The sequence below is a fragment of the Armigeres subalbatus genome, chromosome 3, assembly GCF_024139115.2.
Source record: "Armigeres subalbatus isolate Guangzhou_Male chromosome 3, GZ_Asu_2, whole genome shotgun sequence".
NCBI lineage: Eukaryota > Metazoa > Arthropoda > Insecta > Diptera > Culicidae > Armigeres > Armigeres subalbatus.
In genome coordinates, this window is record NC_085141.1 from 99,493,726 (window position 1) to 99,520,726 (window position 27,001).

The 27,001-nt window shown below is 39.0% G+C and overlaps 2 protein-coding genes and 1 non-coding gene across 3 annotated transcripts; all 3 read left to right on the plus strand.

Annotated features, from left to right (window-relative positions):
• Positions 1-10,615: 10,615 nt before the first annotated feature.
• On the plus strand, positions 10,616-10,686 carry Trnag-gcc (transfer RNA glycine (anticodon GCC)). The gene has a single exon. It is a non-coding gene; the product is annotated as a tRNA-Gly (tRNA).
• Positions 10,687-20,119: 9,433 nt separating this feature from the next.
• LOC134221825 (uncharacterized) lies at positions 20,120-22,185 on the plus strand. Its single transcript, XM_062701002.1, has 4 exons — positions 20,120-20,594; positions 20,654-21,181; positions 21,241-21,548; positions 21,727-22,185. Exons 1-4 carry the CDS (start codon positions 20,270-20,272, stop codon positions 22,183-22,185), a joined length of 1,620 nt encoding a protein of 539 aa, XP_062556986.1. The 5' UTR covers positions 20,120-20,269.
• Positions 22,186-24,826: 2,641 nt separating this feature from the next.
• LOC134221826 (uncharacterized) lies at positions 24,827-25,943 on the plus strand. The gene is made up of 2 exons (XM_062701003.1): positions 24,827-25,012; positions 25,077-25,943. Exons 1-2 carry the CDS (start codon positions 24,827-24,829, stop codon positions 25,887-25,889), a joined length of 999 nt encoding a protein of 332 aa, XP_062556987.1. The 3' UTR covers positions 25,890-25,943.
• Positions 25,944-27,001: the final 1,058 nt, after the last annotated feature.

Consider the following 27,001-nt stretch of genomic DNA (forward strand, 5'->3'; position numbering starts at 1 on the left):
ACCAGCGCCACTTGTCGTCTGCGTCGTCATTATCCCCGCTGTAGTCGTCATGTTGCCACCAGTATTGGTTCTGCTGATTGATCAGTAGGAAAGCTGCATCCATCAAAATTCCACCATTTCGTCACCGAAACTGTTAGTATCTTCTTGCAGTCAAGTTCCGATAATTTTTTAAACGGAATTTTAAATTCTTTTGAATTTTCTTCAAAAAACAGTAAAAACTGACGCATGATGAAATAACGCTTCCGATTTCTCTCGCGTCCTACTTCGATCTGAGGAAAAATAAATAATTTTCTTATACCGAGAAAACGGGATTAGAAATTGGATGATTTGTGCAATTGATAAGATTGGTAGAACGAAGTTGGATCGCGGCGCAAGTGCGCTGGCCAGGCTGAAAACTGCAATCTGAACTGGTAGATAATGACAAATTATGACGATATATCTAATTTTGGAATTCATGAATTTAGGATTCAGAATTTATTCAGGGATTTATATTGATTTATTTATCGGTTTTATAGATCAATTCTACCCAAAGTATGAGGGATAATCGATAAACAAAAGTTATTATTTGAAAATCAACAGATTCAAAGCCGTTCGCTAGGGTACGAACAAGTATGAAGCGACAGAATGTCATAGATACCACCTATTGGAAATTTACTATTTTAAAAATTTGTGAATTTAGTAATTTATTAAATTAGGGATTCAGGAATTTATGAATTTAGGATTTAGTGAGTTTAGGAGTTTAGGAATTTGGTAATTGGTCCGGAGACGAGGCAGCCTAGGGCTGAAAGTCTCCCTTAAAAAGATGCAAAAAAAATGGTAATTTAGGAATCCTCGTTGAATACCTTCTAGTGCTCTTCCAAAAAGTCTTGATGAAGCTCGTTTAGGAGTTCTACCTGATGCCTTCCAGAAACCCATCGTGCAGATCCTCCAGGATTCTATTCAAGAGAATCCAAAAAAATACTCCTGCAGTTCTTATATGAATTCTTCCTGGAGCTCAACCAAGATTTCCTCCTGGATTTCCTCAAGGAACTATACAAAGAGATGTTATATAATTTCTAGAGAAATGCCTTCTGCAGTTTCTCCAAGATTATCTCCTGAAGCTCAGTCAGAAATTCCAGCAATTTAAAAATTCTTAAAAAATCTCCAGAAGTTAACAAAGGAATTCTCCCAGATAGTCCAAAGTAATTCCTCCTGCAGTTCCTGCCCAATTCCACTCTGAAGTTCTGCCACAAATGTGTCATGAAATGCTTTCCAAAATCCCTTCTCGAATTCCACCAGAAATTCCTCCTGAAGTAACGATAACATCACCCAGACATTTTTGAGAGTTCCTTCAGAAAATCATTCTGGATTTTCTCCAGTGATTCCTTCTTTGGTTCCATTAGGCATTATACAATATTTGATTTCCGTGTATTATTGTACGAAATTGTGTTAGAGACTGACATATTGGGACCGATCTGTGATTTGGGCGTGACTTGTTTTGTAAACAAGCATTGGATGACGAATTCCTGCTAGAGTAAGTATTTCCTGTTAAAACCACGATATGTACTTGACAGAATATGCTTATCTATATCAGGTTTTAGTTTTGGAAGAAAACGTTTGTTCTCAATGGAATCCACAAAATAGTCAGTGTTTGTTTGCAGGGTGAGTTGCGCCCGAGTCGTGGATCGGTCCCGAAATGCTGGTTGAGTGTAGTTGGAAAAGACATAGGAAAGGCCAAAGGTCGGTTAATTAAATAGAATTAATTATTGCCTAACACTGTGATGTGAATTATTGCTTTTTTCTGATTGGTTACAATTTGGTTACACACTCAGGGTTTTCGACATCTCAAATTACTCTTTTCTCTAGATAGACGATCCTTAGTAGAGAAAATAATAATCATACATTTTGTTACTGTAAGCCTAAATTATGTTGATTTAGTTTTTCAATAGTTTTGGCTTCCCGCCAACTAACTGAAAATTTTTATTACAATCAGTTTCTTTTATTACACTTTTCTAAGTAACACAAACTTTGATTGTAAACAAAAGACAATTCTGCAACGTGTTAGAACTTAAGGATTTTTTATTCCTTTGGGGCCATCCACAAAGTACGTCACGCTCCTAGGGGGGAGGGGGGGTTCAGAACAGCGTGACGACTCATACAAAAAATTTAGAGGTTTAATACAAAAAGTGTGACGAAGGGGGGAGGGGGGGTTGAAAATAGTTGCGTGACATACTTTATGGATCTTCCCTTTGTGTGTCCATCCAAACATCATATAACCCCATTATCTACAAATGTTTCATATATTATATCGATCGCTCAAAAAAATTTAATATAAAATTAAAAATAAAATAGTGAGTTATATAATAGAGTGCGTGTTGAATTGTATTTTTGTAAGGACGCAGAATTTTGCAGCGTCCAGATGTTCCGCTTTACGCAGTAGTATTCCCGTAATGCGCAAAGAATGTTCGTAGAGTCCGGATGGTCTTATTTATTTGGTTGTAAAGCAAACTATTTGGTGCCCATTCGATAGTGTTTTTATTATGCTTCGATCGAACATCGATCATCGGATCTTTGTGCTGCTTTGTGCGTGTGTTAATAAGCAAAAAAAAATCAGTGCGTGTACTATCGCGTTTTGTTGACCACACGCAGAACGATCGTGCGATCATCGGAACTTTGTTCTGCTTTGTGCGAAGGATTAGCAAAAAAATATATCAGTGCGCGTCCGATCGTGTTTTGTTGACCACGCAGAACGATCGTACGATCATCGGAATACTTTGTTCTGCATTGTACGGTCGGTAAGTCATTTAATTAGTGCGCGTTCGATTGTGTTTTTGCTTAGCCTTGATCAAGCTACACGTTACACCCGGCAAACCGGTTACCAAAACGAACCCGAACGAAGCAATAACGGAGTAGCAACCGTGAATGGTAAGTCATGCTCATGCTCAACTCATTCTAAATTTCCCCAAGAATTCATTCTGAATTCCCCCAGGAATTTATTCTGAATTCCCCCAGGAATTCATTCTGAATTCCCCCGGGAGTTCATTCTAAATTCCCCCAGGAATTCATTCTGAAATCCTCCAGGAATTCATTCTGAATTCTTCAAGGAATTCATTCTGAATTCCTCCAGGAATTCATTCTGAATTCCTCCAGGAATTCATTCTGATTTTCCCCAGGAATTCATTCTTAAACTCCCCAGGAATTCGATCTGAATTTCCCAAGGAATTCATTCTGAATTTCCCCAGGCATTCATTCTGAATTCCCCAAGGAATTCATTCTGAATTCCCCCAGGAATTCATTCTGAATTTCCCCAGAAATTCATTCTGAACTCCCCCAGGAATTAATTCTGAATTCCCATTGGAATTTATTCTGAACACCCCCCGGAATTCATTCTGAATTTCCCCAGGAATTCATTCTGAACTCCCCCAGGAATTCATTCTGAATTCCCCCAGGAATTCATTCTGAATTCCCAATGGAATTCATTCTGAACTCCCCCAGGAATTCATTCTGAATTCCCCCAGGAATTCATTCTGAATTCCCAATGGAATTCATTCTGAATTCCCAATGGAATTCATTCTGAAATCCCAATGGAATTCATTCTGAATACCCTCTGGAATTCATTCTGAATTCCCCCAGGAATTCATTCGGAATTTCCCAAGGAATTCATTTTGAATTCCCCCAGGAAGTCATTCAGAATTCCAACAGGAATTCATTCGGAATTCCCCCAAGAATTCATTCGAAATTCCCCCAAGAATTCATTCGGAATTCCCCCAGGAATTCATTCGGAATTCCCCCAGGAATTCATGCGGAATTTCCCAAGGAATTCATTTTGAATTCCCCCAGGAATTCATTCTGAATTCGCCCAGGAATTCATTCTGAATTCCCCCAAGAATTCATTCTGAATTCCCTCAGGAATTCATTCTGAATTCCCCCAGTAATTCTTTCTGAATTCCCCCAGGAATTCTTTCTGAATTCCCCCAGGATTTTCTTCTGAATTCCCCCAGGATTTTTTTTATTTCCCCTAGGAATTCATTCATTCAGAATTCCCCCAGGAATTCATTCTGAATTCCCCCCGGAATTCATTCGGAATCCCCCAGGAATTCATTCGGAATTCCCCCAGAAATTCATTCGGAATTCCCCCAGGAATTAATTCGGAATTCCCCCAGGAATTCATTCGGAATTCCCCCAGGAATTCATTCGAATTTCCCAGGAATTCATTCGGAATTTCAGGAATTCATTCGAACTCCCAGGAATTCATTCTGAATTTCCAGGAATTCATTCTGAATTTAATGGAATTCATTCTGAATTCCCAATGGAATTCATTCTGAAATCCCAATGGAATTCATTCTGAATACCCTCTGAATTCATTCTGAATTTCAGGAATTCATTCGGAATTTCCCAAGGAATTCATTTTGAATTTCAGGAAGTCATTCAGAATTCCAACAGGAATTCATTCGAATTCCCCAAGAATTCATTCGAAATTCCCCAAGAATTCATTCGAATTCCCCAGGAATTCATTCGAATTTCAGGAATTCATGCGGAATTTCCCAAGGAATTCATTCTGAATTCCCCCAGGAATTCATTCTGAATTCCCCCAGGAATTCATTCTGAATTCCCCCAGGAATTCATTCTGAATTCCCCCAAGAATTCATTCTGAATTCCCTCAGGAATTCATTCTGAATTCCCCCAGGAATTCTTTCTGAATTCCCCCAGGAATTCTTTCTGATTTCCCCCAGGATTTTCTTCTGAATTCCCCCAGGATTTTTTTTATTTCCCCTAGGAATTCATTCATTCAGAATTCCCCCAGGAATTCATTCTGAATTCCCCCCGGAATTCATTCGGAATCACCCCACGAATTCATTCGGAATTCCCCCAGAAATTCATTCGGAATTCCCCCAGGAATTCATTCGGAATTCCCCCAGGAATTCATTCGGAATTCCCCCAGGAATTCATTCGGAATTCCCCCAGGAATTCATTCGGAACTCCCCCAGGAATTCATTCGGAATTCCCCCAGGAATTCATTCGGAATTCCCCCAGGAATTCATTCGGAATTCCCTCTGGAATTTATTCTGAATTTCCCCCGGAATTCATTCGGAATCCCCCAGGAATTCATTCGGAATTCCCCCAGGAATTCATTCGGAATTCCCCCAGGAATTCATTCGGAATTCCCCCAGGAATTCATTCGGAATTCCCCCAGGAATTCATGCGGAATTTCCCAAGGAATTCATTCTGAATTCCCCCAGGAATTCATTCTGAATTCCCCCAGGAATTCATTCTGAATTCCCCCAAGAATTCATTCTGAATTCCCTCAGGAATTCATTCTGAATTCCCCCAGTAATTCTTTCTGAATTCCCCCTGGAATTCATTCTGAATCCCCCAGGAATTCATTCTGAATTCCCCCAGAAATTCATTCGGAATTTCCCCAGGAATTCATTCGGAATTCCCCCAGGAATTCATTCGGAATTTCAGGATTTCATTCAGAATTCCCAGGAATTCATTCGAATTTCAGGAATTCATTCGAATTCCCAGGAATTCATTCGGAATTTCAGGAATTCATTCGAATTCCCAGGAATTCATTCGAATTCCAGGAATTCATTCGAATTTCAGGAATTCATTCGAATTCCCAGAATTCATTCGAAATTCCCCCAGGCATTCATTCGGAATTCCCCCAGGAATTCATTCAGAATTCCCCCAGGAATTCATTCGGAATTCCCCCAGGAATTCATTCGGAATTCCCCCAGGAATTCATTCGGAATTCCCCCAAGAATTCATTCGGAATTCCCCCAGGAATTCTTTTGGATTTCCCCCAGGAATTCATTCCGCATACCCCCAGGAATTCTTTCGGAATTCCCCCAGGAATTCATTCGGAATTCCCCAAGGAATTCATTTTGAATTCCCCCAGGAGTTCATTCTGAATTCCTCCTGGAGTGCATTCTAAATTCCCCAGGAATTCATTCTGAAAGAACTTCACAAGGAAATCTTGGAAAAGCTCAAAATCAAAGGAGAAATATTTGGAGGAACTACAGGAGGATCTACAGAAGTAATTTCTGGAGGAGCTTCAAAGAGAATTTTTGGTGAAACTCCTGGAAGGAATCCTGGAGGAGCTCCAAGAAGGATTCCTAAGATTTTTCGATTCATCCGGTTCCACCATAAATTTCCGCTGGAGTTCCTCCAGGATTCCATCCTCAGCTCATTCAAGATCTTCTTCAGGAGTTCCGGCAGGGATTATATATGGGGTTTATCCAGGATATTTTTATGAAATTCCTACAAGATTCCTTCCTGGAGTTTGTTCAAAAATTAATCTTAGTGCTCCTCCAGAAATTACTCTTGGAGTTCCTCCGGGTTTTCCTCCTGGAGCTCTTCCAGAAATTTTCTCCCGGAGTTCCTTCAAGTTTTTTTTCAGAGATTCCTCCAAGTGTCTCTTCGGAAATTCTTCTTCGCTTTCCTTCGGGAATTAATCTTGAAGTTCCTCCAGGAATTCTACCTGGCATTTATCCAGGATATCTTTTTGGAGTTTTTACGGGAATCCTTAAGAAAATTCTTTTTGGAGCTCCTACATAAGTAGCTACTGATGTATCTCCAGAAATTACTCCTTGAGTTCCTCCAGAAATTATTCCTGGAGTTCCCCCAGGATTTCCTTCTGGAATTTCTCTCAGAGTTTTCTCTGGAGTTCTTCTAAGTTCCGTTTTGGAGTTCCTTCTCGAAAATTTCTCCATCTCTCTTCCTGGGAAAATCAGAACGAATTCGTGGAGATTCAAAATGAATTTCTGGGCGAATTTAGAAATAATGTATGAAGGAATTCAATTACTGGATGATTTCCTGGAGGCAGAGCCGTAGCGTGGCATGCCGGCGACCTTGGCGAAACTTTATCGGGCGTCCCTTACTATTTTGGATAAGTTCAAAACAAAGAGCGTGTTAAATAAGGGAGATTTAAAATCAATTAATTGCGTGTGTTAAAATTTACTTTATGTATTCCTTAAGCTTCTATTATCTTCATATGTTCCAATATATAGGTAGGCAGTAAGGATTACCAAAAGCCTTAAATTTTTCTAGAAATCCATTGAAATTTTCACGAATTTTTGAATTCCATAAACCTACGCAATTAAAAATAATTTGAATTAGTAGTGCGCGGATTCTCGACGTGAATTCTCGACGGATTCTTTGATGTGAACTCACGCACTAGTGGCTAATAAAATAAGTACTGATCGGTTCTTGGAGCTCTATCGGTCCTAGAAGAGTATAAAACCCGACTTTGGAGTGGGTTAAATGACTTTCAGAGAAACTCCATACTGATTTAGAAAAATCCAACTCTAAAGTGGCTAGGTCGGTGATTTCAAGAAATTACAGAACTTTTAATAAAATTCAACTCAGTAGAGAAATTGTAGATGGTCGGAATAATGCTCATCGAATATTCAACATTATCGACATTATATTATTATTATCTCCATTATATGAGACAAGTTTCTGATTTAATGGAACCGGAAAAATCACTGGATCTCATGATGGCATTTGACCATCATTTCGGACCTCATATAGTTTGTATAGTTTGTCTGCGTAAAATGAGTAAATTTATCTCAAATTCAAACAAACTCCTTATCATTGCTTCCGTGTACCGTTTTGGCTCAAATTCCGAACACTGTCGTTTTACCGCCACTAAAACTAATGTTTTAGTGGTTTTCTGCACTGAGGATCAAGATTACAAACGAAATAAAGATCCTCTGGAGAAATTTACACGAATAAAGCCAAAATGGCCATAAAGGCGAGGGTTCGGAATACGAGTCATGTTCGGAATTTGAGTCAAAACGGTATAATTTTTTTACAGTCTACTGTGTTTCGCCTTTACCGTATTAAAAAGTCCTCTTTTAGGGTTTCCTCCCTAGAAACCTGTTCCATGCTCCTTGCCATCTGCATTTCCTGTTCTTAACATTTGGATCTTACGTCCTTATCTGTCAAATAAATGATGAAAAAGACAATGAAGGTGATGGTACAAATCTCCCCTTCTGATACCAGTATCAGTTATTAACGGAAAAGCGCTCCCCGGATGCTAGTCAAACGGTTGATTACGGAATCGTTGATTACCGAGGACATCAACTAATCGCGAAATCCTTGATTTCGGTGCCCCCTAAGGTCTGGCGCCCTTGGCGGAGCCAACCTGGCCAACCACACACTACGACGCTGCCTGGAGGAATTCACGACGAATTCCTGGATGAGATCTCCAGAAGTAATGTCGGGTGGAGCATCAAGAAGAATTTTTAGGGAAACTCCAGGAAGAATTCCTGCAGGAAATCAAAAAAGGTTTCATGGATGAACCCCAGGTCAAATTATTGAAGGGCATCTAAGAAAAATGGCCGAAGAGACCATAAGAGGAACCTTTGGAGAAATTCCTGAAGAAACTCTAGAGGAAACTCTAGAAGAACCCCAAGAGAGTTTCCTGGACTAACGCTAGGAGGAATTCTGAAGGAATTTCTGGAGCAATTTCATGAGGTATTCTTGAAATTTTGTTTGGAGTAATTCCTGGTCTAACTCCAGGATAAACTCTTAGAATTGTGAAAGGAATTCTAGGAGGATCTTCAAGATGGATCCCTGGATGAACTCCGGGAAGAATTTCTTTAGGAACTTCAAGAAGAATTTCTAGACTAGCACCAGGAGAAATTTCTGGATGGACTGTAGGAGGAATGCCAGAAGAAGTTCCTCCTTGAATTCTCCCAGGAGTTCTTTCTCAAGTTCCTCTTGGAGTTCCATTAAACGTTTCTCTTGGAATCCTTTCAAAAGGTCCTCCGGGTGTATTTCTAAATGTTTCTCCCGGAATTCCTCTATTAATTCCTGGATTTTCAACGTAAATTCCTCTTGAGATTCTCCACTAACCACAAACTTTATGGAATTCCTTCGAAAGTTTCTCCTGAAATTCATCCTGAACTTCTTTCTGAAAATCCTCCAGCTGTTCTTCAAATTTCTCTGAGAGTTCCTCCTGGAACTGCTCTAGGAATTATTCTTGAACTTTCTCCAAACATTCCTACTGGAATTCTTGAAGAAACTTCTCATGGAAATCCTCCTAGAACTACTTTTGGAATTTCTGCAGGACTTTACATTTTTTCCTGGAATTTCTTTAGGTATTCATCAACGAACTCCTGTGGTAAATTTCAGGTTTCAGGAGCACCACTGAGAAATCCTCCAGCATCTTCAATGGGAATCCTTCCAAAAATTCATCTGGAAACTCTTTAGGATCTTCACTGAAAGCACTTTCATATCTCAATAGAATAAATTCCTCATAATTTTAAATGGAACACCTCCAGACCATCAGAATAAATAATAAATTTCTCAGAATTCGAGAAGGAACCCCTCGGCCCTTAGAATTTACTCAGAGTTACATGTAAGATGTTGATATTCCTGGAGGATTTTCTAAAATTACTTCAGGATTTCCGAGAATTCTTGTAGAAGCTTTTTGAATTTGGCTTTTTCCGAAATTACGAAATAATTAATTTACTATTATTATTAATAATCATTTATTATTATTTATTTAAATTACGAAATTTAAGATCGATCCCTTTTGTTGTACAGGATCAATATACCAGAAAACCCACTCTGTTCTAAAACCCTTTTCACCCTCGTCGTTTCGTTACACGGTGCTATCAACCCAACCGTGTGACCAAATGATGTCAAATGGATTATTTCGCTTATGCTTTCATAAATTACAAACAATTAATATAGGTATTAAATTACATTTCAACTTGCCTCTCAGTAATACATATCACTATTCTCCTCAATCACTCATCAAACCGTTTGTAGTTTAAATAAAAATTTACTGAAACAGGACAATTTTAAATTGTAAAGATTCATCTCGACAAAATTGAATCGCTAAATGCATCGAAGAGAAGCATTTAAATGTAAATGCAGGTCAGTTAATGGTCTATTTAAAAAATTACTGAGTGAGACTTTTGAAGATTTTTATTTTGGCGACTTTTACTAATTATATAAGCAATTGTTTGGAAACTGTAATTTATGAACAAACCCCATATGACACCGACAATCGACGAGGATGGTTTCGTATTACAGCATCCGTGACGACGACGCGGACCAACTTCGTGATTCGTAGAACCACGAACTCTCTTCATCTCTTTTTTTTTCGCGATCCACCGATCCATTGTTTCACACTGTGCCAATGTGGACGGCCAAATAAGACGACAAGATACATGAATTAAATTTTCCAGCTCTTCCATAGAAACGCGCTGCTGCTGTTGGGTGGAAGAACGTCCAGCTCTTGCCAGAAGCTGCAATGAATTTTGTACTTTACACTCTTTCGGGGTGTGCAACGAGCAGTCAGCAGGCAGAGTGGACCGAGTCAGCTGCCAGCTACTGGGCGCGTGAAGGCAAGCGATGATAATGGTCCACTTTTTGAAAACGCTTTGAGCTGCTAGAGGAAAGAAGGGAAGACAAATGACAGAACCACACGCATATTTGTAGGATTGGCTTCTGGTGTTTGGGATTGGGAGAATATTGAAATGAAGGTTTGAAGGCAGAGCGACGAACAATTTATTTTTAAATTAGTTTAAAATGTGTGAAAATTTATTGTGGTGTTTTATTCTCAATCATACGAATAAAAGCATAACAAAATGGTTTAAAACTTATTTTTTTTAACAAAGCATCGGTGGTTCAGTGGTAGAATGCTCGCCTGCCACGCGGGCGGCCCGGGTTCGATTCCCGGCCGATGCAAATATAATTTTGTTAAAATTCCAAATTCATCCACCTAGTGAGGTAATTGAAGCGAGAACTCAATCAACCCCACCCACTAGAATTATTTGTAACATACATTGTATTTTGAAAATTTAGATAACATATTTTTTGTTTTAATAATAAACAAAAATTGAGTAAATAAAGATTCAAATCATCAAATTACGTGTTGATATTTTAGAGTTGTAACAGATTGACGCTAATTGACCTGTTTAGGTGCAATAGTAAAGATATCCTACATCATCCATGCTATCATGGCCAGTCGGCACTCATAAGAAGCTTACAATAGCGAATCTCCGTAATCATGGGGAATGTTCCACCCTGGGTAATGAACGGAACCTTCTGGACTGCTGCTGACCACATTCCAGAACCCTTTTCGGCGGTTGTGGTATGGTCTGCGGAATAAAACTATGTACGGGTCCAGGACCATATTAATTAAATTCAATGTCGTCGCAGACGGATACGGATTTTTTTCCCTCTCAGGCAAATACCCACCACTGCCGAGACTGGCGCCGAACGTTGGAGTAAAGCAACACGAGCGTTGGATGCCAGTAGTGACTAGCCTAGCTTTGATTCTATTCTTTCACATAAAGTTAGACTCCTATTCCAAACCGTGCATGCCGCAACCGAGAACATAGATTGAAATCGGGTCGTTCGTTGAATTCGGCCTGATGGCAATTTTGTACGGTTGAAGATTTAGGATTTGATATGGTGGATTGTCATTAATTTCTTTAATTACTTGAGATTGTCTACCGGAATCTGAAATCTTCGGCAGTGGAATTTGGGAAATCGTATAACCGCACTTACGGAAAGAGAAAGACCCGACCAAATGTTTCATTAAAAATACATTCTCGAAACACGACAGCATGCGTGCCTCTCACTCATGAAGTTTTTGCATATAAGTACTTTCATCTTCCAAACAATATGCACCAGTTCATTAAAAGTAAAAATTATACCAGAACGAAAGGGGCTACCGCATTTTCCCCCTGGAGCAACGTGCTTTGGTGCTTTGCAAAATAATGCTCCTGGTGATGGTGAATTTTAATGCTGCGTCCAGTCCGGTCCATAACGGATACGGTCATGCTGCCGGTACGGGTCCGGTGGGTAAAGCAACAACCTAAATATGAGTACAGGCATGTTTAAATATGCTGTTTGAAAAATTGGGAAATGAGCTTGAGCTCGGAAGCGGAACCGGATTGAACGGGGGACGGACGGACAAGGCATTTCAATTTAATAACTTCTACAACTTCTTTTTTTGGGGGGCCCGGCTCGCTTCCTTCCTATAACCTGTCGGCCGTGAGGGTGCTTCAGAGGAAGGAGGAACAACCGCGGGGAGGAAGAGGTTGTTTGTAGAAATTTTCATCCTTTTTGTTGTTTATTTATATCGTCTGCATACAAACGCTGCACGCGCGTTTACGACGAGGATGAGGTTTGGTATCATGCATTTGTTGGGTTCAATTTTGCTGCTTTTTATGAGAAACATGGGTTCCGCAGCCGGTGGACTGGGGCCCTTTAACTTCAAACCAAAAAAGGTTTGTAAATATTTGATGACATATGTTTCAGCCGATATGCTATTATGTTAATTGAACCAATCGAAAGCTCCACCCAAAGCGGAAGGTAACTATTATCGTTGAAAAGTTTTTCGTGTTGAAAATTTAGATCTTTATATTGTCTTTGGTGGATTACAAGCCAAGTAAGAATATGTTTGAATAGTTGAAGCATTATTTTTCAATCCTTGCTCGTATGATATTTTTTTAAAGAAATAACGAATAACTAGTGAGTAGTAGGTTAAGAAAAAATGGTAAAAGTGAGAGGCGATGAAAGAGACACAAAGAATTAGTGAAGGATCCACTGCAAATGATAGCTTGGGAAAAGGAAGGTTGTTCAATTTATTTCGTCACCCAAATTTCTCGCTTTACAAATCCACTTCTATTTGAAAATTCTTCATCCCTGCCGTATCCTAACGGAACTATCAAATCGATACTAAGTTTGGAAGATCATATTAGCATTTCCATATTATTATAAATTGTGTTAAAATTCACGCAGACGTAATACACTCATCTCGTTATTAGAAGTAAAGTCTTGAAGCCAAAAAAATATGCCAAATAACTCGCCTGTTAGCCACTATTCATAATTATGACTAATGTCCATTTTGCCAAATGGCGTTCCGCTAAATGACTTAATGACAAATAACCATCTCCCCAACGATTCCTATCGTTAGAGGTAATGTTGTCACCGAAACTCTTAGAGCGATCCCAAACACGGGTGATTTGTGCTGGTATAGTACCATTTAACTTCATAGAACAATAATTTCCAAATGATGTCCAATTAGGGAGCGGGACCATTTGGGCAGCACCTCCTATTCCCGTCTGTAACGTTAGTAACTCGACCGCGTTCCAACCAAATGGCTTGATTGTTTGTACATCACTATATATCGACAGAAACTAACCATGTACTAAAAAACAAGTAATTCGGTTGTAATGCGCTCGAGTAATGAACGTTGCATTCTGATACAACCATGGGCTCCTTGGTCCTTTAGCATCTATTGGGTTGACTTAGGTTCAAATAAGAGTTGAGAAAGCCTAGGTCTGCAGGTCTCTATAACAAAAACGTTAAAACAAAGGTTTAAGTTGAGATGTGAGAGGTGAGTAGTGAAAAGTGAGAATTGAGAAGTAGTAGTGAGAAAGATGTAGTAAGAGGTGAGAAATGGGAGTTGACATTTGGGAAGTGTGAAGCGAGGAGTGAGTCATAAGAAGTGAGAATTTAGTGATAAGAAATGTGACAGAATGACGAAAAAAAGGAAGAAGGAAGCCGGAAGAATGAAGAAAGAATAAAGAAGAAGGAAGAATGAAGATGGAGGAAGGAATAAGGAAGAAAGAAGAAGGAACATGAAGAAATAAGAATTAATTCGCACTTCTCACATCAAACTCTCCTTTTTCACTTCTCACTTTTCACATTTCACTTCTCACTTCTCTATTTTCACTTCACACTATTCACTTCGCTTTTCACTGCTCACTTCTTTGCAATCTGAGTAACCTTTCGGATAACCTTTCGGCTACGGCGTCTACGGCGTCTAACTATTGCTCCTCAAACGCTCTCCTCCTTTCTTCCGCAAATCTATTGGCTTCTAAAGTTGGGCCGTCGGGTGGCTGTCGTCGTCACAGGTTCCTATATATTGTTTTGTTTCTTTGCATTATTTACGTTAAAACTGAGGTTAATTTAGATTGCAGTCTTCCACCTTGATTAGACCTTGCCCGTAAAAAAAATATATCTCGTTTTATTGTCTCAGTCGATTCTTTTATTTATTTAGAGCAAAGTGACCGGACGTCCCGGAATATGCGGGACACCCAAGCAGCACAAGTCAAGTGAATCTGGTTGCAGCAACCTAATTGTGACTGAATCTGCTCACATATAAGTTATTGTGATCTATGTGCAACTTATGTGTTGCTCTAGTAGCCCCGGATTTGGTCCACTTGTCCCGCATTGTGAGGCGTCCCGGAAAACGCCCTGAGTTTCTTCGTTGTCGGTTAAGGTGAAGGTGGGTTGAGTACCAAAACAAAGCTTTGAAAGTATTGGTACAATAAAAACTGTAATATACTGTAGTAGTATTGGTGACGTATTTATAAAAAAAAAACAAAAAATATTAGTAGGGTGGTTCAAAAAACGACCCAGCATCACCACGCTCACTCGATCCCGTCCCATGCTCCGAGTGTCCTCCAAAAACCGATTTGAGAACAAAAACTGGTTCAGCGCAAGCCGGTTCAAGTTTGTATGAAAACTAGTATGGGAAACTAAACCTTTTATTACACTGGCTACAGTGCCTCCCCTCCAAACGCTGGCGAAAAGAGAACACACATAGCTGAAAGCAACATTCCAGAGACTTCACTGAATGAAAACCGTACCGTAGGAAAGATCCAAAAATAGCATTTTAAACCCCACTCACCCCCATGTCTCACTTCTTGTATGAAGCATCTGCCCCTGGTGTGATAGTGTAGACTAGACTAGACTAGAAGTATCTGCCCATGGTGCGATAGATCTCACAGACAAATTCTGGGTATTTTGTTGAATTGCACGTTTCACTGATGCCTTCTGAGAACCCTAATTATCATGCTAGAGAGTCGCAACTTCGATTAAAATCGATTCCCAACTATTGGAACGACCATTTAATATGGATTGTCTATGGAGTTGAAGCTCTTTAATATTTCATTCAGTTATATGGTCTCCCCCCTCGCCAGTGCCCAATGACGGAGTGCCAGAATCAGGATAATCTAAAATTCAACCTCGCCATATAAACTGTCATACAAACCTGAAACGACATGTGCACGGTAAGCCTCTAATCAAACCAGCCCAAACCATCGGATGACATCCAAATTATAAATCATAATCGACTGAGCGTGGCGGAACAATTTTTTTTGAACCGCCCTAATTTTTAGTTTGCTGCTGCCGCGGTTCCGTTGCCGGTGCTGTTGTTTACATTCGCTCCGCGGTCAGTTTTAAATCGTTTTTTCGGGCAAAAATAGCAGTTTATATTAAGTTTTCGGTTTAAACAAGTGACTGATTTCGAAAAGTGATGTTTAATTTGCATTCCATCAACATTTGGGGCTGCTCATGTGCTGAGAAGTGAGTAAAAGCTTGATTTTTTCAGTGCCCTTTGAGAAGAAGTGAAGTGCAGTGATAAACCCATCAAATCGCGAACGGCTAATAAATTGGCACGAAACTGCTGATTTATGATATTATTCGAGACGAAATGCATAGAAATCTTTGGATAAACATGTTCATTAGCACGGGAAGTGAATAAATGTGCTGTGAACAGGTTAGTAATTTGAATATTAAACTTTTTTTCGATGCTGTTCGATGCATTCGAATGTTGGTGGGAGAGGAGTGCGGGAGGTGTGGGGTTGACCCGAGGAAGGTCCGGTGCCATATTGACTGCCATCGTGGTACTCTTCCAACTATGTCCTTAAGGCGAGACGATAAAGTTCTAAGACTTCTAAACAGAGGTGGGTGATGCAAACAAAGAGGAGCAAAATTACAAGGAGCAATAAAAATATACACACAAAAACAAATCTCACAATTATTGTGTGAAATCCTGACATCTACAAAAAAAGAAAAGCTTTTTATAGAGATACTACATTAAAATAATACAAAATTGTTTGATGATCATAAACAGTCCTCCCAGGACATCCCAAGTAACATTTTAAGTTTTATAACGCTCTTGAAGACCATTATTTACCCTACAAGAGTGTTATAAAACCAGTATAAAACTAAAATTTTATTAGGGATGAACTTCTGAAGTCCACCGTCTGGCCGGTATCAAAACACTACAGGAGCGCTTTGGTGAGTGCAAGGAGGGGTTCAGGGTTCGATGTGCTTCTTCGGACTAAGATACAATTAAGGTGCTAGTTCTTAACTAGGCAGAACAAACCACGCCGCCACGCCATTTGGTCGAAAAGGTCGTTTGCCCGAAAAGGTCATTTGGCCGGAAGGGTCATTTAGCTGAAAGAGTCATTTAGCCGAAAAGGTCATTAGGCCGAATAGGTCATTTGAAAAGTGAGAAATGAAGATTGAGAAGAGAGACGTCTCACTTCTCACTCATCAATTTTCTCTTCTCACTGTTAAAAGTGCAAGGCGTGAAATGGGTAGTGAGACTTCTTACCACTTACTGGATGGTGAGATCCCAAGTAACATTTTCAATTTTATCAAAGCCGTCCAATATTCTTCTAGCCCATTATTTTAAAACTATGTTTAAAACCATTTTGTAAATAAATACTTCTCTAAGACAACCATAAAGCTACCTTATATAAAAAGTGGCCCATTCTATAGATAGCTTTGGAAACCTCTTTATATAACATTCATTAGACCATGAGGAATTTAAAAATATTCTGGTGAGCATCATTACTGCTTCTTGTACTCTATCTTAAACACATTTGTTTTTGTCAAGGCTTTTGTAAAAACTGACATACAACCAAAATGTCACTGAAAAGCAACGAAAATTGTTCTTTAGGATTTAAAAGAAAAACATTTTGAAAACAAATAATCAACTATGTCAGGAATAAATAAAGGATCTCCATTCGTAAATCAATATCATATTTTGTCTTAATAATTTACATTAAAATTTAACGACCAAATTTTACTGCAGCTTCAAATTTTCAGTGAAAGATGGTAAAATAATTGCTTTGGCACTAACGCGCTTCTATGAAACTCTTATTTTGATATATCTAATTTTATTTTTTATATTACAAACATAATAAAAGATCAAATAAAAGCGTATTCTGCTCTTATTTTTTGAGCGTTTAGAGATGTCATTGCATGTAACACAAGCTTTTGTACATTCTATTATACTATTATACAATTTAAAGTATTATTTCAAGAATTTTGAAAAATCGGTAATAATTATTTCCAGTCATTCAACATGGTGGCGATTTTTATCCATTTCTCACACCATTCTTCGAGCTTAAAGCGCTTCAGTTAATTGAATTTCATCAATAGGATCGTTCATGCTTATTAGTGTCACATAAAATGTGTCTGCCGACTAATAAGTTTTATTTCGGTTTTGAAAACATTGCAAACAACCAAATAATTTTATCGTAGCATTTGTGACCAGGCTTGTAAAATGTCATCTGCATGTCATTTGACTAATTTGTTCATAACTTTTTTCGGAAGCAAAATTTACTTCAAAATTTTAGATGCACGCATAACGCTTGAGTAGTGCTATATTTTTGTCCAAAGGTATATTACTCTAAATATAACATCTGAGGCTAGAGAGTGAAATCTCTTCAAAATGTCACGTGTCATTTGACATGTCATTTGAAAGACATTTTGCCTCCCACGCCCCAGATTACATATTTACAGCAATTTCTTGTTAGACAAAGTTGTAGCCACATTTAAGCGCAATAAGTTCGCCATACTTGATAGTTGATAGCTAACTACTGAAAAAAGTTCTGGGAAAATTATGAAAAAGAATGCAAATGACATTTTACAACACTGTTGTCTTGTCTTGTCTTAGCACATGCACAGCCAGTATTGAAAAGCATCCTGGAAATGTCGGTTGTATTTCCGATCATTTTCTTGTCAGTATTAATATTTGCAGCATATCATAAATACGACACAAGTATTAAAACGGCCAGGCCCACCGTGCAGGCTTGAATTTGGGAGACAATCCATAACTCCCCGGCAATCAGATTATTTAGTAATAAATAACATGATCAACGAAGAGTTTTGAATCTACGAAAGGAAGAAACGGGGACAGCCGTACCAACCGTTTCACATTCAGGGTAAAGATGATTGACGAATCGTTGGGAGTGACTTTGCTAAGAAGATTAATGTACACTCCTTGGGTCCTCGACGTCTTGGGATGGGACACAGTTTTTAGTCTAGTGCCCTGGCTTATACACTGATGGATAAAAGTATTCGCAAAATTCAGATAGATTACTATGAAAACATGACGAATACTTATGTACATCAGTGTAAATATAGGCCTAGGTTAAAGCGCCATTACTCGCTCTCTGGAACGAGAAAAAGAAAAAGAAACAAAAGCGATGAAAACAAGCGAAAACTCATAAAACGATAAAATTATGTCATTTTTTACTTACAATCTCCATATTTTCCGTGCTTGGAATCGTTCTTTTTTAATTACTCCCGTCAAAACACAATTTATTGAAATTGCTTACCACAAATTTTCGCGAAAGGTGAGTGAGCAGTAAAAATGAAGAAACGAAAAAAAAAATCATCCTCAAGACACCTTTACCATCTGAAGTGACATCTTAATAAAAATGTATATAAAAGAACAAGGGGCCCTCCTTAGCCGTGCGGTAAGACGCGCGGCTACAAAGCAAGACCATGCTGAGGGTGGCTGGGTTCGATTCCCGGTGCCGGTCTAGGCAATTTTCGGATTGGAAATTGTCTCGACTTCCCTGGGCATAAAAGTATCATCGTGCTAGCCTCATGATATACGGATGCATAAATGGTAACTTGGCTTAGAAACCTCGCAGTTAATAACTGTGGAAGTGCTTAATGAACACTAAGCTGCGAGGCGGCTCTGCCCCAGTGTGGGGATGTAATGCCAATAAGAAGAAGAAGAAGAAGAAGAAGAAGATATAAAAGAACAAGCTTGTTCTCCGTTTAACAATTTCTTGTGATAATTGAAAAAAAAAAATCACGCGTGGATTTGAATAAGCCACAAAACTCAATTACTCAAACACAAACATGTTTCAAACATCTTCCAAGCCAAACGTTTCCAATTGCGACTATACGTGGCGATGTTCAAGGTATTTTCTGACAAATAATACACAAAACAAAGAAGGATGTAGGTTCTTAAACAAAAGATCCAAGATTCAAAGATCGTCATATTTCATCAATATTTTATTGATTAATTTCCAAAATAGAACTAGTCTACATTTTGAGTGTAGACTAGTTCTATTTTGGAAGTGTATATGAGATTAAGTATCCAAATATATAGTGAGGTACTTCATAGGGGAACTGCTCCTTGAATTCTCGCTTAACTTTTCAAAAGGACCTAAGTAACATTTTTTTCATGAATTAATTTGAGTACTGCAATCAAAAGCTTTCATGTTTTTCTGTTGATTGCGCTATTCAAATTAATTCATGAAAAAAATGTTACTTAGGTCCTTTTGAAAAGTTAAGCGAGAATTCATACCATGTACCCAAACCAATACCATCCGAAAACAAAGAATTGGTGCGCAAATTGTTTTATTTCTCATTTTTGTGATTTTTTTCAGCGGTGAGGACGCCAGAAATCAACAAAACACGAAACAAATTGAGCCTGAATTGCCTGTTTTGCGAATGTTATTGATATAGGAGCATGTTATTATACCTATATTCAAATATATCAAATAATTCATGACAGACAAACCGGATACGGAAAGGGGGTGCTGATGTTTTTTGTCTCATTGATTGGCACATAATTGGCAAGTTTCATAGGAAATAGAAGGTTGAAACAGAGTGTTAAATTTTCGAGCATACCTAATGAAAACTGATTACCGTGCCTATTCATTTCATCTACCAACGCGTTCACTCAAAGAGCGAACGAACTGACATTGACATGATAATGAAAAGCTTTGTATATTCATTCCGTCTTCTATGTTTTCATTCTCATATTCGTTGTGTTTGCATTCATTCATATTCATTTTGAATTTTGTCACTGATCATCTTCGTTTGATCATAATCAGTGTGGAAGTGTCGGAACGTAATCGATGGTAGTGATCGATTTATCAAAGAAATCCGAAGGAAAAATGGAGGACCTAAACGTCACATCAGAATCTCCGTCGCCCTCTACATCTGGTGAAAATACAAAAAGAAAAAGCAAAAACGAAACGACAACAAGGAAACTCTGGCCAAAATTGCGCTCGGCTATATTCGCCGGGATGGTACTAAAGCTTTATGTTCCATCGATCCCGGCAGTTGCTGTCGGTACACCCAAGAAAAGCTGGACGTAGGAAATTTTGTCCGTCACTTCCGGACACGCCATTATGAACTGGCTGCAGCGAACGGTTTATTTAAAGATAAAGAAGTCCCGGAAAAGAAGCAGAGAGTTATAGAGAAACGTATGGTTGCCATAGACACACCACTCTTGATGGATTCTGTGCTCCTAATGATAACAGTTCACAATCTTCCCGCAAGATGCCTTCAATGGAAGGGCTTCAAGCAACTGCTTGAGCCACTATCGAATGCTTGCGGTGTTACCGTCAATGGCGTGAACATGATGAAAAACATCAAAGAGGTGGGTCAAAAAATACGGGAACACATTGCGTCGGAAGTACACGGGCGGCTAATCAGCCTTAAAATCGATTCCGCTTCGCGGCATCAGCGGCATATATTGGGAATCAATGCCCAATATACTGTCGACGATGTCGTATGCATTCGAACCCTGGGTAAGTGGCAAAAGATATATTCATCAACCAAAAAGCAAGTTAACATTTTTTTCTTTCAGATATGCTCGAAGTTCGTGAACGACAAACCGCCAAGTTCCTAAAAACGAAGATAATGGAAGTCGTTCTCAGCTACGGAGTTGTTGTGGGGCAAATATTTTCAGTGACATGTGACAACGGAGCAAACATGTTGGCAGCAGTGCGCCTCCTCAAACAGGAATTCGAGCTGCTTGCCTGCGACTCGGAGAACATTGACGAAATGGAGCGGGCTGACCACGAAGCGCACGAATTTGTTGCAGAATTGGGAAACGAACTGCAGGAAAATCTAAACTTAATTCGATGTGCCGTACACACCCTCCAGTTGGCAATTCTGGACGTGATTAATAAATCGAATGCGTCAGTCAAGATTGTTACGGAGATCGCCAAAAAGTGCAAACACGTCAAATATACACTTAGCTTCGACACTGCGCAAGTATCGCGTCCTCCAGTATGGGGTCCTACTCGATGGTGCGGCATTTACGAAATGAACGATAGTTTTTTGCAGAACGAACATTTCTTTAAACAATTGGCGCAGCAGTTTCCTGAACTGGGTAATAGACTTTATTTTTTGCAATTTTCATTAGTAATCATCTTTTTTTATTTGATTCAGATCTTGGTGAAACGTGGCAGTTCATTCAAAACTACGTGGAAGCATACAAGCCACTCTATATCTGCACGAAGAACATGCAGGAGCGGCACGTGTCATTGCCAGATTTTTATCTACAATGGCTACTGGCCATAATGGAAGTTTCAAAACTGAAGGATAATCCATTATCTGCTCCTTTGAAAGATGCGTTGACTAGCCGTTTAGAAAAGCTTCGGCAGTCAAGGGCCTTTAAGATGGCTTTGTATTTGGACCCACGACTGAATTACATGGGATCAAAACTATTCCACCCCGAAGAAAAAGAACACATTCAGGTAACTATCCTATAAATTTATTGGATTATGTTCTCACCCCTGCCCCATATTTGTGTGTATTTCTAGTTCAAAAACTCAAGAGACACTGATTGTCTCACTACTCAATAACCAACACAAAAAAAGTTCCAATTTGACAGTAATTTGCATTTTGTATTAACTATTGTATTCACTTTTCCAGGGCTACATCGTTGAAACGTATAACAGGATTATTTCCTTCCGGGAATCTGCCAAATTACGTTTGGACACTTCATCATCAACCCAAGAGGACGACTTCGATTCATTCCTCATTGACATGTTCGGCATATGCGATGCCCCTGTTTCTGGTGAAACCAGTGGGTCACGCTTTCTCCAGCAGCTCAAAGCGCTTGAAGTAGAACCGAGGCAAAATCACGGCTACGATGTATGGAAGCACTGGGTCAACAGACGGGATACATCCCGAACTATACGCCGTAGCTTCCGTGGTCCTGGCTGTTCCTCAAACCAGATTTCGGTAGAAAGGGCCTTCAGCGCGCTGCCAGTAGTGATGACAGATCGTCGTGCAGGCCTCGGAGAAGAAAACCTGAGAAATATTCTTCTTGTCAAGCTCAACGAACCGCTGATCGAAACTGTCATGCCTCAGCTCTATTCGACGCATTAGCAAGTTTTACGCTATGCAAATCCGGTGAGAAATCACGGCTGACTCAATTTACCATCGTTAATTATCTTTAATTTCCTAACGCATTGAATTCGTTATAGCATAATTTAAAAAATGAGCTTAAAACATTTATTTCGCAATCACTGTCATGGTATGCTTAAAATAAACAAACCGATTTTAATATTCAAAATAAAAAGGTATTAATACTATAACTATTCACCGTTCTACTGCTCATTTCACATAATATTGAGTGTCATGGGCACCCGAGAGGAATTCAAGGTCTGTGTTTGTTGTAGTCGTATGCATCATAAGTTGAGCCAATTATATTGTGTTTCTCATTCAAAACTTGACCATCACAATATAGTGTGCATACCACTAAAAAGTGTGATAAATGCATACAATAGTGTCGGATTACCTCGGCGTCGTCAGCGTACTCCTCCATAATAAATCAAGGAATTATTGCATCGAAGACACCGAGGCGATCCAACGCAAGTTTGCACTTTTATCACGCTTTTTCCGACGGTCCAGCACAATTAGAAGTGATAGCTTTTAAAACACGGTAGACTACGGAGGGCTAGATACGTTTGTCGTTTTCTGGGAATGTGACAAGTGAAAATAATATTCTGTAGGATCTCCTGACTTTTCAATCACGCAAACGATGTTTTTTATGCACGTGAGGAGGATCTGAGTGCACCCTTGCTTTGCTACTAAACTCCGACCGATGCGAGGCAGTTTTCTGTTTAGTTGCCAACTGAATCCGGATGAATTATTCTGCATTGATTTGCACAATTGAGGGCATCGGAATCGGAGTCGAGATATTGGTCCAATATAATTTCCGTTCGAGAGCTAAGTGGTGTTTTCATATTTCACCTTATATTTTGCTACAAGAAACAAAGTATCAGTTTTTTAATGAAATAGATTACTTACATATTACTTCCCGTGAAGAATTACATTTTGTACACATTCAGAACTATGAATGAACTGTAATTAATAATTTTCCAGCTTAAAACTTCCGCTTTACCAGGTTACCGGGCAATCTGATTTGTTTTGTTTTGCACTTGACAATCAGCTGCTTTGTTTTTTGCTGCCTGCTTTGAGTGAACGTTCGAAGCAAGCGTGCGGTGTTCGGTGCGGTGCGCCGGTATGCGATTTCTATGAAAATATACATAGGAGATGAATTTTTTTTTGTCGAATGCACCGCAGTTTGTGACATCGTAACGTGATGACGGGTTGATGTGGTAAACGAATAGCAAAGCTTTGCTACCGACTGAAGTAGAGAGTTCATTCGAAAATGACTATATAGAAAGAGAATGACGAATGAAAACCTTTTTGGGCTCAGTGAACAATGATCAGTATTGCGATGAATGAATATTGTTGGAGTGAATTTGAATATGACAATTGAATGAAAATCGGCTATTTTCATTCAATGAATTTGAATATTATTTGCTCTGGGTTGAAACATAAGAAACAAATTTTCCTCTAAATCCCAAGTTCATATTAATAAATTAAAAAATCAAAACGCATTGATTAATGTGGCTCCTGATTTCAATATTTGACTCTGACACCACTCTAATTGTGCCAATCTATTATTGAAGTAAAAGCAAAATTACACTCACCTTATCGTATATTCCCAGAAATATTCATACTTAAATTGACTTACTAATCGTGTCTTCAATCAACAGCTGCTGGCAAAAATCCAATAACTTACAGCCGACAAATTCTATCACTTCCAAGACTCATTCTCATCCAACCGGATGCGATCCAGCTGATATTTCCGTTCACAAGCTTGATAGACGGTTTCTTGCAGAATTTCCAACAATATTTTCACACATTAACATGAATCTTGCCATTATGTTTTCATGGTTCGAATCTTCGACCGTGGTAGCACCTTCTAGTCAGTAGAATTAGTCGCTGTCGATCTTTTTAGTTTAATGCCGCATGAGACGAAGTCCTTCGTTTTCATTCCCAGCCGATGAACTAGGCGAAGGGAACTTACAACAAACACCAGATTCACTGCCACTGCTGCAAACGTTATCGATTCCTCTGTTGACGGTAACGGAAATGCTATCAACCACCGCTGCTTCCTATGGCTGGGGCTTGTTGCTCAGATTGACTCCGTGGGGGAAGATGGTGCGTTTTCGGGGAATCCTTTCTTAGTCTTCGTTCCATTATTTGGAATTTACGTTATTATATACATTAAAACTCAATTTAAAAAAAATGTTTTCTTGGTAAAAATGATAGATTTGACGTAACGCAAATATAATTTCACGTCCGTTTCTGACATTTTACAACACTATTGTTACAGCTATCTGACTATATCCATTCGACAGTTCAAACAACGAACAACGCGAATCAAATGTGAATATTTTCAAAGCATATTTTTTAATTCTCTAGAAGAATATCGTGTGAAAATTCAGAAATGCCTTTTAAAATAGTGCAAACTATTGAAAAAGGAGAAACGTGCCTCACTGTTGTTCCCTCACAATGGGAAAAAGATGGCACCTTGTTTTGGCCTAAGAAAAGCGCTGTGGCAAAGTTGGCATTGGATGAAAATTCAGTTCCGGCAGATACCTGGAAGAGGCATAATTGCGTGAAAAAGAGAGAGTTTCACTCACGCGCGGAAGCAGAACTGGAGATAGAGAAAATGGAAGGTGTGACGGACACGGAGACTGACGTTGCATCATCAGTTATTCCTTCTCCACCAGTAAAAAAAGCTCGTCTTCGGAAACCTGTCAACACTGCTCGAGATGTGGTAAAAGATTTGAACTACTTGGTTCCGCAACCGAGCATCATCTTGCAAGAGGAAGCGACTGGAAGTGAAGTATCTGTGGTAAGAAAAAGTAACAGCTTCCATTTTCCCAAAAGTGAACTAACACAAATGTAATGCATTTTAGAGCCAACATCCGGAAACACAAATATTGGTGATCGACGAAGGCACATCCGATCAGATGAGCAGTGTAGTGTACATCCCACAACTTGAACAACCAACGCCAGACTCGAACAACGAAGGAATTACCACCGTTCTTAATACCATACTGCTCAACCAATCCAACATCCTTGACAACCAGATGAAAATGATGCAGTGGATGGCTAATATGCAGACCAAGCAGGAATACTTGATGAACGTTGTTTTAGACGGAAATTCAATCGGAGCTGCTCATAACAAACAATTGGAGATGATGTTTAAACCAATCAGTTCGTCCGACGAGCTGAACAAACTGGAGGAGGATTTGAAAGATCCAGAAGTTCTTCAAAAGTATTTGACCAACATGAACTTTATCTGTGGAGCGAACGGAAAAGGGAACGGTCTTGACTGCTGTTACAAGCTCATCGATTATTTCATGACGCGTGAGTTTCTCACTGAATGTTCGTGGACTGGAAATTGTCGGGTAGGAGAAGAAAGTAAGTCAAATGATACTGCAGTTGGCGAAGTCTCCGATACTAGCAAAGTTGCACTAAAGTTTTTCAAGAGGACTCGAACTCTTTTTATGAAGCTGATACTTCTCGCTGATAAGGACTTCACCGAGATCGATTGTGATGCTTTCTTCAAACGCGTGATGAGGAATAGCAAACAGAGGTTGACAGTCAAAGCTATGTCCAAGCACAAGAACAGACCGAAGAACTTGAAATACAACACACGAAAGATTGAACATGGAAAGGATGGCCACAGCAAACTGGATGACGAGAACAACGACAAAGAGAATTGATATGATCAGTATTATCAATGTTATTCATTATTTTACACTTTTTATTTCAAACTCATTTTGATACAAATACCAGTTGAATTTGTTAAACCTGTATAATAAAAATTGAATAAAAATTATTTTTATATTGATGAAGCAATTTAGGGGTCGTACACTTATTGCGTAAGCAGTTTTCTGGTTGTTTCAGTCCTCCTCCCCCATGTGAGATGTCTTTCATACAAATTATTTTTTTATTTATATGGTGCGTTAGAAAACGAAAGATCCGCCCTCCCGCGGCCCCTTACGTAATATGTGTACGGCCCCTTATGTGTATAAGTGATTGGAGATCCACGGTCAACTAGTTGTACCTTATTTTCGATCATTTTATCAAATTGTTCCTTGAGTTCTATTGATACGATTAAAAATGTGGCAGTCGGGCGTTAGTTATACAGGATTTTTTGTACAACCGCGCGTTTTTTTTCTGTAAAATAAGTACAATAAACTAGCGATAGATATCCTCGGTATACATGGTGAATTTACGATGCAGCTAATCTAATAGTTTATTTTTGCCATATGAGACCAATCTTCCGAAGCCCAGAGTACAGCTACAATAGAACAAAATAATCCGCAGAACTATTTGTTAAATACGGAATAGTTTATATTTAGCTTTAAACTACAAACAGATTCGTGTTTCAAAACGGCTTACAAAACGGCTTTTGGTGATTTTTATTGGCCACGATAAAACATTTATTAGGAGAACGAAAATATAAAAAAACCTAGTTTTATCATTGCTGTTATAATGATTTCTAAATGCAAATAAAATTCAAAGTATTCAAATTCCAATAGCATTTACCAGGATAGCGATAAAATCATTCAGAACATAGGTGACTATAATAAAACTTTGTTAAAATATGTATAAAGCATTTTGGTATGAGAAATGTTACTTGGGATGTCTCACCACTAACTTCGCACTACTCACATATTTTAGATCGAGAAGTGAGAAATGAGAAGTGAGAGGTGAGACGTCTCACATTTTACTACTCATTTCTCACTTCTCACTGTGAAAAGTGAGTAGTGCAAAGTAATTAGTGAGACGTCTCGCTACTCATTTCATGCTTCTCACTTTTTACAGTGAG